Source organism: Simochromis diagramma, unplaced genomic scaffold (genome assembly GCF_900408965.1).
Source record: "Simochromis diagramma unplaced genomic scaffold, fSimDia1.1 OVJJ01000344.1, whole genome shotgun sequence".
Taxonomy (NCBI): Eukaryota; Metazoa; Chordata; class Actinopteri; order Cichliformes; family Cichlidae; genus Simochromis; species Simochromis diagramma.
Window position 1 is genome coordinate 6,124,373 of NW_024387375.1, and position 12,871 is coordinate 6,137,243.

A 12,871-nucleotide genomic window follows, 5' to 3' on the forward strand; every position below is an offset into this window, starting at 1 on the left:
ATAGTATATAGTATAGTAGTATATTATTTAATCTTAAAAAAAATTGGAGATTTCCCGCGTACCACCAGAGAGAGCCCAAGTACTACTAGTGGTACGCGTACCACAGTTTGAGAACCACTGCAGTAGAGGAGCACTGCTGCGGTGGCAAAAACAGCTGCACTGTTCTCTGTGCAATATTGATTGATCTCAGCTCAATGTGGGTCATTTATTTAAATACTCATGGTGAAACAAACTTAAATGGGCACAATGTGGTTATACTATGTATGCACATGACCTATGTAGTATAATTTGTTCTTGAACATTGGCTAAAAGGAATGCTTGTGACTGTGGGTGTGAACAAACAACTATGACCTTCCTCAGGTAACTCAGTGCACCTAAAACCAACTGACAGACGCAGGGAGAGAGACAGGGCATGCAGATAGATTAGATTACCAATCTGTGAAGAGAGACAGTGCCAGAAAGCGTGCTACTGTATTCTTATCAGACGATAAAAAAAGCACGCAAGTTTGAAGAAGCACAGGTTGTCGAAAGGTACTTATGTAAGCAATGGTTAACAAGAACTTGCACTAGCACAGTGTTGAAATCTCCTTGTTGGCTGCCACAATCTACAGTTTTAAAAATACATCATCAATTAACTCAGCAAAACCTGTCAGACTCAGCTAAAATACCTCACTTGCTAACAGCAATTCAAAGTCTGCTTATTCTTCAAAACAAGTCTTAGTTTATCCTGAGACTAAGGCAGGCAAAAGGGGAAAAGAGCCCAGGGAAGAGGAGTACGTGGTTAAACACTTAAAGCTAAAACACATGGAGTAAGACAACAGCTTTCCAGCACATGGTGCATTTAAGTACAGCCCATGTGTGGATGCACACACTGTGTGGGTAATTAACTCAGAATGTAGCTTTATCTTATATAGAGGAACAACAAAATACAAGCACGGCTATGTAATGAAATGCAGATGTGATGAAAGAGCACCTTGGCCATTCAGCTTTGTAAAAAAAAAAGAAACGTTAAAAGGAAAATCTGGTGCAGCGTATTTTTTTCACAGGTGACAGAAAGTCAGACATAGTTTACTCACTGAGGACAAACTTGATCTCTGAAACTACTGATGTTAAAAGAAAGTGATTGGACTTCTACTGTTAGAAATATTTGTTGTCCCTTTAACATCAAAGATAAGCAACTTTTCATCAATGCATCTGTGAGGACCAAAGAACTTTTAAATCATAAAAATCCCTCAGAAATTCTCGTTGGTCTGTTCTCACATTCATTTTGCAGCAGCGACAACAAATGTCTGCAGTGACCAGCTGTCCACAGAACCCCGATCACGGTGAAAGTAGAAAAGCAGCAGATTTTAATCAAACACCTTTTAATCAAAAATTCTTTATTGATAAACCAGGTTATGTTAAAAGGTTAAATTATTTAACAGCACAATATTTCCAAAATTACATCAAGATAATAATATTTTTATGAAAGATTATTTTTGTCCCTCAGGAAATGTCATAGACTAACTGTCGGTCTAGAGAGTGACACCACAAAAGGCTAAAAAAGGAAAAAGACGAGTTCTTTATTTGGTGTTAAAGAGCTGATGAGCTCTTTGAGTTCTCTTTTCATTCGTAATGACTAACTGGCTCCCTTTGTCTATGTTTTGTCCTGCTACCTTTTCTTTTCTTTTTCCTTTCCCCTCACCCCCCTACTGTTCACAGCAGATGGCTGCCCCCCTCGAGCCTGGTTCTGCCGTAGGCTTCTTCCTGTAAAAGCAAGCACTTTCCCACTGTTGCGACGTGTTTGCTCACAGGGGTCGCTTGATTGCTGAGGTTTTCTCCAAAGTATAATATGGTCTTTACCTTACAGTATAAAGTCGAGGCACTTTAATGACTGTCATTGTGATTTGGCAATATCGAAATAAATCATCTCTTATGCTGAATCCATTCAACCATTCATTCATTTTCTTCAACTTATCCAACCATCCAAAGCCGAGAGGTAGGATACACCCTGAACCGTTCACCGATCTACTGCAAGGCTTTTGTCCTGAATGCTTTTCAAGTATATCATTTAGGATTAAATGTTAAGCAGTACACTCTTGTTGAATAATTGAAAGTATTTCACATTCAAATGGAAGTTCATATGTCATACATGGAGGATGGCTCTAGGCACGGCATGTGAGTCTGACTGCACAGCGCAAATCTGTAAATAAGTTCGGGAGGCCCCTTCTGATCACAGAAGGCTTTAAGAGATCAGATAGGCTTTAGGGGGCCCTCTCATCACTTTTGGGCTGCAGGGACAGTAGTGACAGCGAATCTACACATGGCACATGCATAAGGAGCTTTTTTGTAATGAAGTTTGCTTTGCAGTACTGTGAGGCTGGGCTTTGTGAAAGCAGTGCTTTGAGCCAAAATCTAATGTAGAACATGCACGCTGTTGAAAGTGTACAATCCTGAGGGTGACGGTCGAGATAATGTTTCACTAAAAACCACAACTTCAGTTTTCTTTGACATTTGCGTATAAAATGCACACTTCACTTTTTTTTCTCACATAATACTAAATGTAGAACTGTTCAGGAGTCAGGATCAAAGTGCCATTTCAAGAGTGTTTTGTATCGCTGCGCACACAGTGTATGATTGAACAGCACACCTCACTTATCACAAAGCAAGAAGCGTAAATGTTTGCTTCATAAACATTATGTTCTAGCAAACAGAGTTCGAGCATAATGGCCTAATGGTATGGCTTTCCCCATCTCACTCTCTTCTTGGTTCCTTTTTTCAAGTTTACCATAGTTTGCATGAGTATCATTCCTCAGCCTCTTTGAATATTCAGTCATGAAATTTCCCCTCAAGGGGTCTTAGTGGGGAAAAAAAGATATTATTTCCAGACTTTTCCTCTGTCCAACATTCCTTCTAGATAAACATCCTGGAATATATTTTCATCTTGACTCTGCACCTTATCATAACTCAGTACCGCAGTACAGCACCATGAGTCAGCACTTTGTCGATTATTTAGTTTGTGGACAACTACTCTTAATTTTGTATTTATTTATTTATCTTGTTTGAAAAACAGCGTGGAATGAGTGGAAGTGTTTTCATACTTCACCCTGATCCTGCTCGATGACCGCAGCAGACCAGGATAAAAGATAGGGCATTGCTGCACTGGCACATTCAGGTGGAGGGGTATCAAGTTTCCTTTCAGCCTTTCTCATTTCTTTTCTCCCAGTCTCTCACTTGCTCTGCTCACGATACTTGAGACAGCAACGTTTTGTTGTTCATGTCCCCATTTCATAGGTCACATGAATTGCCCCTGTTTGTGCGCCGTGTCCTTATTCATGCTTGATTATCAAGCATCAAACTGTAGAAAAAGAGGGAACTAAACCTCCGGCCAGATGCCACGTGATGATAAATGCTAATGTTTACAGCTGAGGTGGTGCTGAATTTGCCATGTTCACTGCCTTGGTTTAACGTGTCAGTGTTAAAGACATTTAGATTCAGCTGAGGTTTTCTGGACATATCATAACATATTTCTTCCAATTTCTTTTAAAAAATGAATAAAACCTCATCTCCAAGTTAAGTCAGTTACAACTACAAAAACATAAAGTAAACACTCTTGGGCTCAGTGAATATAAAAAAAAACACTTAGTGCAATTTTAAAATGCCAAAGGAAGCCTTATCCTTATCACAAGGCTGACCGAGATCCATAAAAAAACCCTCTCCAACAAATATTTACTAACGTAAGTGCTGCCTAATAAAAGTCTTATATAAGACTTATAACAACGAGCCAAGGACATCGGTGTTATTGAACCTGTTCGAAGAACAGTACAACTTTACTGACACACAGATGTACAACAAAATGCTACATCCACCCACCAAATTTCGGTCTTCTTTGAAGACTTTCTCTACTTTCTTTATGTGGTCGGAGGGTAGTGAGTCAGTTAAAAACTCCAACCTTCACATTTAACTAAAGTTGAACTAATAACTCTCACCCATACATGTGTTATCATAGCATTGCTGTTGTTTTTGCTCTGAAATATGTGCATTTAGAAGTCAGACACTTAAGTTTTAATATATTAAATAACAGCAGAAACTCATCTTCACAGCGTGTGCATTGTGTGTTATTATAGATGGGGCCTTCTCAGCTCTTGTGCGCTAGCTGGCTTAGCCATTGAAGTTGTCCTTTCTCACAGGGTAATGCACTTTTCACAGAATCACGGTGATTCCTTCAATCATTCACACAGTCAGGGGGAACAAAGCCTAAGCTTTAGATAACAAACTTGGCTTGTAGAGCACAGCTTCCTGCCAGTCTGAGATCTGGTCCTGTGGGCATTATTTGGTGTTAAAGGTGTTTTTCCCACAAATTTCAGCCAGTGGGAGTCTTTAAAAAAAAAGCACTTGAATTGTAGTTTGACTGTAAGCTATCCTCAGTATGTCCTGAACACTGACACATAAATTATAAGCAATCGGACTGTAGGCCTCTGTGGCCCAGACAATGAGTCTGTCTCTTATTACATCTTTGTGCACACCTAGCCAATGATTGGAAGTCAGGATACTAACATTTCATGGATATTTTAAGCCTTTATTTTCATCTGAAAGTTGCTTTCTTACTCAACACTGTATTACTCACTTTCATTCTTAACTGCTGTCAACACATTTCCAAGAAAAACACACGGCCCGTTGCTTCACAGTCATTCACTCATCACTACAACTGGGTGAGAAACAGTTAGCAAAGAACATACTGCTCCTCAGTGGCCATTCTTTGCCATCCAGACACGCCAGATGTCAGATTAATGTTATTACTGCACTTGTCGTTCCACGTGCGTTACCCTTTCATGATCTAAGAGGTTTCTTCTTCGTTGATTTGTGACTTGGGGAGAAAGCAAATAAACCCGCAGAGGAGGGAGGGCACATCAAAGCCCCGGTGGCTTCCTCCACAGTTGTAGAGACGAATCCTGGTGGCTTCCTCCACAGCTGTAGAGACGAACCCTGGTGGCTTCCTCCACAGCTGTAGAGACGAACCCTGTACCTCTCCTCCGCTAATGTGCCCTAGTTCAACTGCTGTTCTAATGAAAAGAGGTAATCTGGGAAGGGATTAAAGCTGACAGATATTCCAGTGGATCTGCATCATTTTTAAATGTGCCACACCCTTATTTAAGAGCCCCAATACAAAGTAAATGTAAATAGTTGTATTCACTGAAAGTTGGAGACTTAAAACTGTATCGTCACACGTGGTTGCCACTTTCAGCCCTCAATGGAAGTGTTGTGATGTCACTGCATGATGCAATATATGTTGCTTGTTTCAATCTAGTGAACACCACACATCATAAAAGCATCTCATTATATAATATGAAAGTGCTGTTAATATCTACAGACTTTCTCTGTGCTGTAACTGATGTTAAATTAACCAACTTTCCCTTTTTTTAAAGGTAAAAGGTCTAAAACGTCTCCTTACAGAAACACTTGTTTTTTTCCCCAATCATCCAGCCAGAGGCTCATTCATAAGGCTCTTACCATATTCTTTATTCTTTCTTTCTTTTATTAATGTCATGGAACATGTCCCTGTTAAAACATGCCAAAATCTACGTCAATATAAAAAAGCAAGAACATTTTCTTTGTTGATGTGTGACTTGATGAATGCAGTAGCAGGCTCCACACCCTGTACCTCTTGTCAACTCATGTGATCTAGTTGTTTAACTGATGAAAGGTAGTAATCTAGGAAGAGATTAGAGCTGGCAAATATTCCTGTAGCACTGCATCATTTTGAGTGTACCACACCTTTAATTAAGAAACCCATTATAAAGTTAATTTAGACCTTTTTTATTTATTTGATAAAAGTTGGACACTTTTCAAAGACTTTTCAACGTCTTTTGCACGTAGCTGTAACTTTCAGTTCAGGTGGTATGGGGAAATTTTTATGCTGTCTTGCTTTTAACAATGCGTGACGCAACGATCGCCTCTTGTTTCAGGGTAGTGAAGACATCAAGCATAAAAGGCGTTGCTGTTACATCAGCGACTTTTTTTTTATATGTTTCCATCCAAAAACGCTGTTTTTATAATGAATGTTGCAGCCTTGGTTAGACACGCCCAGATTACTAAGAGGAGGGCGTGGAATACTTCCCGGTAGATAAGAACCCACGCGGTCCTCAAGCAACGTTCACTAATCGCAGGAGGAAATTTGTATGCAGTTGCCTTAATTTTAGAAAGGTCTCCTGCCACGTTGCTGCTAGTTTTCAGACACGTTTTCCTTCGTTAAGTTTTAGGGGAAGTTTAAACGCGCGTCATGGCCTCGACGGTAGACATGATAGAGAACAGGAATGAATCCAACGGTGAGGCTCACCTCGACGAGCCCATGCCCAACGGGCTGGACAGCCCCAAGAAGAGCACCCCGGAGACGTTGTCTCAGCGCGTGCTGAGGATCGTCAAGGCCAACCTGCTGGTGATTCTCACCGTGGCCGGGGTTATCGTTGGTGTTTTTATTGGACTTGGTGTGCGTAATGTAACACTAACGAGAACCCAGGTGATTTACATCGGCTTCCCAGGTGAGATTCTCATCCGGTTGCTGAAGATGATCATCATTCCTCTGGTGGTCTGCAGCCTGGTGTCCGGAGCGGCCAGCATCGACCCCAAAGCCCTGGGCAAACTCGGCGGCTTGGCTATGCTCTTTTTCCTGATCACCACCTTGATTGCGTCCTCGATTGGGGTCGTGATGGCTTTCATCATATCGCCGGGGTCTGTGTCCGTCAACAAGCCGGCCTACTTGGAAGAAGACGTGCCTGCACATAAAGAAATTATAGACTCCTTCTTAGATTTGATAAGGTAAGCGAAACCCTAACTCTTGCTCACACACAGTCAGTCTACATACTCTTAAAAAAGTCGTTAAACCTTCACATGTAATTAGTCCTGTATGTAATGACGCGCGTAGGACGCTCCAAAGATCTAATAATAGTAGCCAAGTTACAGAGTAACCTGTTGTACGTGTAGCAGTACTTGTAAGAACCCGATCGGGCACATGTCGTCTTAGTTGTCCACTACAGCCGGACAATGCAGTGCTGTAATGCCAACAAACGGTTGCATCAGCTGTGTCCTCGCTGAGGGTTAACTCCCCGGCACAGTCCTGTTGTCCCTTCTCGGGTGCTTTATAAAAAAATGAAAAGATTTTATTTTGTGTTAGTGTTTTTTTTTTGTTTTTGTTTTTTCAGGACCACTAAACCCATACACTGACTTATTTGGTAATATTCCACGTCTTGTCCAGTGTGACGTTTTCACGTGGAATCAGAAGACGTGCGTGAAACTTGTTCCTAATCGCAACTGTGGTTCAAACACTTCCTGCTAGGGGCTCACTTGTACTGCTGCTACACGTGTTTTATCTTTAGTCTGACTCGCTTTACGCTTACGCTCACAGGTTTTCTGTTCGCAACTTTTGTCAAAGTTTACTTTGAAACACATAACACGGAACATGGCGCAATGCCGTTTAAACTTGTTGAACTTGTTAAGTAAAAATGATTTCCGTCTGTAGGTGCCCATGCGCCCCCACCCGCCCGACATCTTTATTTTTATTTTTTAAATCAATGCGTCATGTTCACAGGGCATTCATGAAGCATGTGTCACCTCTATGGTGTGGGAGAGGGGACACCCGGAAGCATCTATGACCATTGTACACAAACAACTGCGTCAGAAGGAAATGTTCCACGTCATCTAAACAACTATTACATGTTCCTATTGATGTTGGTCCACTGTGTACGCTTCCCCTGTACCTCTGTTTTGGTCTGACACTAATTGGGGGTGAGGGCTTTTCATACATGTCAACAGCAATTCAGTGAAGCTTAGTTTTTCTATTTTTTGGAATATTTTTTTTATTCTAAAGACATAACTACACAGCATGATGCAACAGCATAGTCTGAAATAAAGTACAGTGTCAGTGTTTCCCACCACAGAGGTTAAAAACGTGTTTAGAGTGTAAACAAGAAGACTTTGGGTTTACTGTTTGGATCTGTAATCTGAACCACGAATCACGTTAAGCTTATTTGGTTTGCCTCAAGTAGACGAGATGGAACACAGACAGTATTAACACACCTGTAAGAGTCTGTTTACATCCAGTCTTAATAATGCTTGCAACTATTGCATCATTATTCCTGGTTAGTTTGACTGGTCTGTTCATGGTTTGCTCAGTCTGGCGCTCGGTGAATCATGGACTTGTGCGCTATGAAAACCAGAATATTCCACTCGCCACCCACCCCTTGCATCGTGACTTAGTCTTGGCAACACATCCATAAAACAGTCCTTGTGCCCTGATGGAGATTAACATTTTTACCTGACGTTAATTAGGACGTTACATAACGTGGGGTGGGAGGTAAAGGCAAGAGATGATAAATATGAAACAAGGGTAATGTTTGTCTTGTATTGGACACATGCCACCGTTCCACATGCACGCACATTATCCCAATAGACGACCCGTGCCTCTCATTAGCGCGAGCCTGGTCAGCCGGTGTCCTGGTTACCTTTGACAACAAAGGCAGCGTGGAACTTACTGGGTGGAACTGACTGAAGAGCTGTTCATTAAAGCGCAATAATGGCCTGGTCATTGTTTGCAGACGCACACTCATACGAAACAGAGCAGGGGAAAAAAAGACAGCACACCACTCCTACACATCCTTGTTGACATATCTTATCAGTTGCATTTTTTTTTTTTTTCCTTTTGACATACAAAACCTGTGGGTGATGGCTATCATTCCGCGAAGCTAGAACATGTTTTTGTTTTTTTGTTTTTTCTTAGCAAACTTAGTTATATGAAGATCTTCTATCTTTGTCATCCTGTCCTTAGCTGTCAGGAGCTCAACAGGCCTTTGAGATGCTGGGATTCATTCCCATTCTTTAGAACCATAATCTATTTTTCAGCTTAAGTGTTTCATCCGTTTGTCCACCTTATTAAGCGCCCGAAGTTTCTGTTGTTGGGTTTGATACTAAACGTGTACCATTTTCCCAAAGCAGCTGAGGGATGGTGTAACAGGATGGTGTCAAGACGTCAGAAGATCTGAGCACAAACAATTGTCCGTTTGACGTAGGAGACCCACCCGCCTAATAGGCATGTGATGGCCCATTATTTTCATACCAACATTCCAGTTAAACAATAAAATCAAGTTTATTTACATTCAAGTCGCAAGTTCACCTCAGAGTGAACAGTTTCGAATGAGCATGGCATCCACATGTAGACTTGATTAGGATAAGGCGGAAAAAACGAAACATTGTGTTCTTTTTTGTTTTAAATTTGATTAGTGCTGCGGTTTGTACCTGTGCCAAGAATAAGTAACCACAGCGGAGAACAAGGGAGTGGAAGTGTACGAGTGAGCCACGCTTGTACTTGGGATTGCCATCTCTGTGCAAATGTAGTGTACGTGTACATATAGTCAGGAGTCCTGCCTCCCATTAATACTATACAAGGATGTGATGGCATGTGAATTCTAACAATGCTTGAAGTCTGGATTCTCTTTAGATTCTACACACAGATTATTATGCTGATCACTTTTGTGCTGATGAAACATTAAATACTTAAGCCTCTTTCCTCTCGTCATCTTACTACACTCAGACTATGCCAATCCATTTGAATATCCAAATGGTGTGAAAGCTTAGCAGCAGTTTAGTCCCTTTTCACGGCTGTTTGTGACGCAGCCGGTTTTCTAGTTCTGCCACGTCATGCAGTCACATGATCCTTAAGCTTGAAGCATTGCAGCGCCAGTGGAAGGGACTGAATGACCGGAAAGCGGTTGAGGAGTTAATGCCTTATTACTCTAGATCTGTTGCAGACAGCTGAGCACAGGGGGAACGGGTGCACTTTGGGTTTTTCGTGTGTTCGTGGGAAATTTAATACGCAGCTGTACCTACTCTGTGGAAGCCAGTGTGTATGCATGCACTCGTTAGCAGGTGATGGATAAGGTCACAGCAACACGGGGGGGAAAAACCGAGATTAACAGTTAAATTCTCTGAGCTGTTTTTTACACGGCGAGTCTCGGACTCCTCTCTGTTTGAGCTGTCATTGATCATTTGAAGAGATGGCATTTGTGCTTTCTATGTCACAGGATCAGTAGCAGTATTGCTCTATAGTTAGCTGAAACTCAGTAATGAGTCAAAGCAGGTCAGCCTGTGGTTTTTAAATTAAATTTCCAAGCAGCACATGTGACATTACTCAGTGTTACTATTCTGTGCTTTTTAAAAAAATAAGTAAAATGTATTTTGAGAACAAACCCAAACAACCAAACCTGTTTTCTGCACTTTAGTTCCCAAACCTGTCATTTCTCTGCTCTCTATCACAGCCAGTAATCCACTTCACACTGAGCACAAGGATTTGAATGTGTTGTATTTTTTTTATCCACAGAAACATCTTTCCCTCCAACCTCGTGTCTGCTGCTTTTCAGTCTGTAAGTATTGGATTTGATTTTTTTTGGGTTGTTGTGGGGTATTTTTTTTAACATAGTCATTCCACTGAATTGTGTAACAGAACTATGACGATAAGCTGATTATGTGCTAATTAGTCTACTAAACTAGCAATTTCTTGCCTCCTGTACAGTATGCGACCTCCTATAAGCTGATGAAAAAGAATGGCACAGATGGAGTCACCAATATCACGGTGGAGAATGTGAGCAGAGTGATTGGCTGGAAAATGAACTATAAATACACTCAAACTACCTGACTGTATTCTTAAACTGAGCGCTGAATAAATGTGTTTTCTTACTCAGTTTTTTGTTTTTAACATGTGTGCTTTTCAGGTGCCTTTTGGAACAGACCAGGATGGCATGAATATTCTTGGTCTCGTAGTGTTTGCCATCGTGTTTGGGGTGGCTTTGCGGAAGCTGGGAGAGGAAGGAGAGATCCTGATCAAGTTCTTTAACGCCTTCAACGAGGCCACCATGGTGCTGGTGTCCTGGATCATGTGGTAAGGACACCTGGATGCTTTTTGGGTTGGGGAAGGAATAAAAGAACAGAAAATCTTCACGTGTGAAGAGCAAAATATTCAACTACAGCAAAGTATTTTTTAAAGAGGACCACGCTGCTGTTTTGAACCTGCTATTTGAATGAATAGAAGCGTCTTCATCCTGCAACTACTGTGCATGTGCAGTTGCATAACATTATGTCTTTATTAAAGGCTTGATTCGCAGTGTCGACAAGATCCCCGTCTCTCCTAACATTAGAGCACTCAACAATATCTTTGCTAATTATTTTTATGGATGCAGTACACAAAGACAAAATATTAAAAAAGTTTTGCTACATTTCTGGCTGGAGTTGTGTATTTAATGGACAGATATGAGAGGAATATTGTTTTTTTTTTTTTTAATCTTTAAGTGTGCTTTTATCCAGAAGTGCTCTGTATCAGAAACTTAAACTACATCACTGTCTCGTCTCTTCCCTTGCAGGTATGCCCCAATCGGTATCATGTTCCTTGTAGCTGGGAAGATTGTGGAAATGGAAGATGTTGCAAGCCTGTTTGCCAGTTTGGGAAAATATATAGCCTGCTGCCTCATTGGACATGCTATCCATGGAGCACTTGTGTTGCCAGGCATCTACTTCATCATTACAAGGAAGAACCCTTACACCTTCCTCTGGGGGATATTCACGGCTCTAGCCACAGCCTTTGGAACAAGCTCCAGGTAATAAACGTGACTCTCAGGTTGTTAAATACTGAATGACTTAGATTTCTCGCTTCTAAAGCAACAGTGTATCTATACATCCTTTCTGCACGCTCACGGCCATCGTTTCTTGCTTCTTAGCTCTGCCACACTGCCTCTCATGATGAAGTGCGTGGAGGAAAAGAACGGCGTATCCAAGCACATCAGCCGCTTCATCCTGCCCATTGGAGCGACGGTCAACATGGACGGTGCGGCTCTCTTTCAGTGCGTGGCCGCAGTTTTCATTGCACAGCTGAACAACGTTTCCCTTAACTTCATCCAAGTCATTACCATCCTGTAAGTCCCAAAGCCACCAAAACACACCTTCAGTTAGACAGTGACATGTAATACTAAATCAATTGTACCACTGGCTTATTTATCAAATAGTTACCTAATAATAGAGGTGATTTCAGTGGCTTTTATAATCATGACAATAGATTTGTGTCTAACTGCTACTGTCCATGCTTTTTGTACTTTAGTGTTACAGCTACAGCATCCAGCGTTGGAGCAGCGGGAATTCCTGCAGGCGGTGTTCTGACTTTAGCTATTATCCTGGAGGCAGTAGGACTCCCCACCAGCGACATCTCTCTTATCCTGGCTGTTGACTGGCTTGTGTGAGTATACAAACTTTGGACGATGTTGACCGTGATGCCCTAGATTTACAATAATGTAGGGCACACAGCTGGCTGTAAATACCCTGAGATTAAAATGGCGTGCCATCTGTTTTGTCTTCCTTCAGTGATCGTACCTGCACGGTGCTCAATGTGGAAGGTGACGCTTTCGGCGCGGGGATCTTGCAGTTCTTTGTGGACAGAGATGCCAAACGAAACGGAGCAGAGCTGAGCGAGGTCCGGCTGGAGGCCGCCCCCGAGAGCTCGCCGCTCATTAGTAAACGAAGCGATGCTCAGAAATCAGGGTCTGGTGAAAAAGAGTCAAGTATGTAATGTGACTGTTGACATTTTCAAGGACTCCTGGCTCAGTTCTGATACTTGTTTGATATTGTGGGGGGAAAAAAAGAAAACTGAGCATCAAGCCCCTCATTTCCGTTGTCTGCTCTGAAGAAAAGAGTACGGTATAGAGAGAGACTAGACAATGTCTCTGACTTCAACACTTTTCTGGAGGGGTAGCTGAAAACACACATGGGGCGCATTTAGCGACCTTTTTGAAGATTTTTTTTTTTTTTTTTTTTTTTTATTGTGGGTGAGACTGTATTGTACACTAGACTGGCTGCTTCA

General features: G+C 41.6%; 1 protein-coding gene across 1 annotated transcript; it reads left to right on the forward strand.

Annotated features, from left to right (window-relative positions):
* Positions 1-6,119: 6,119 nt before the first annotated feature.
* slc1a5 (solute carrier family 1 member 5) lies at positions 6,120-12,765 on the forward strand. The gene is made up of 8 exons (XM_040009250.1): positions 6,120-6,795; positions 10,349-10,391; positions 10,541-10,609; positions 10,740-10,906; positions 11,385-11,618; positions 11,739-11,933; positions 12,116-12,250; positions 12,376-12,765. The coding sequence occupies exons 1-8, from the start codon at positions 6,260-6,262 to the stop codon at positions 12,578-12,580; spliced, it is 1,584 nt and encodes a 527-aa protein (XP_039865184.1). The 5' UTR covers positions 6,120-6,259; the 3' UTR covers positions 12,581-12,765.
* Positions 12,766-12,871: the final 106 nt, after the last annotated feature.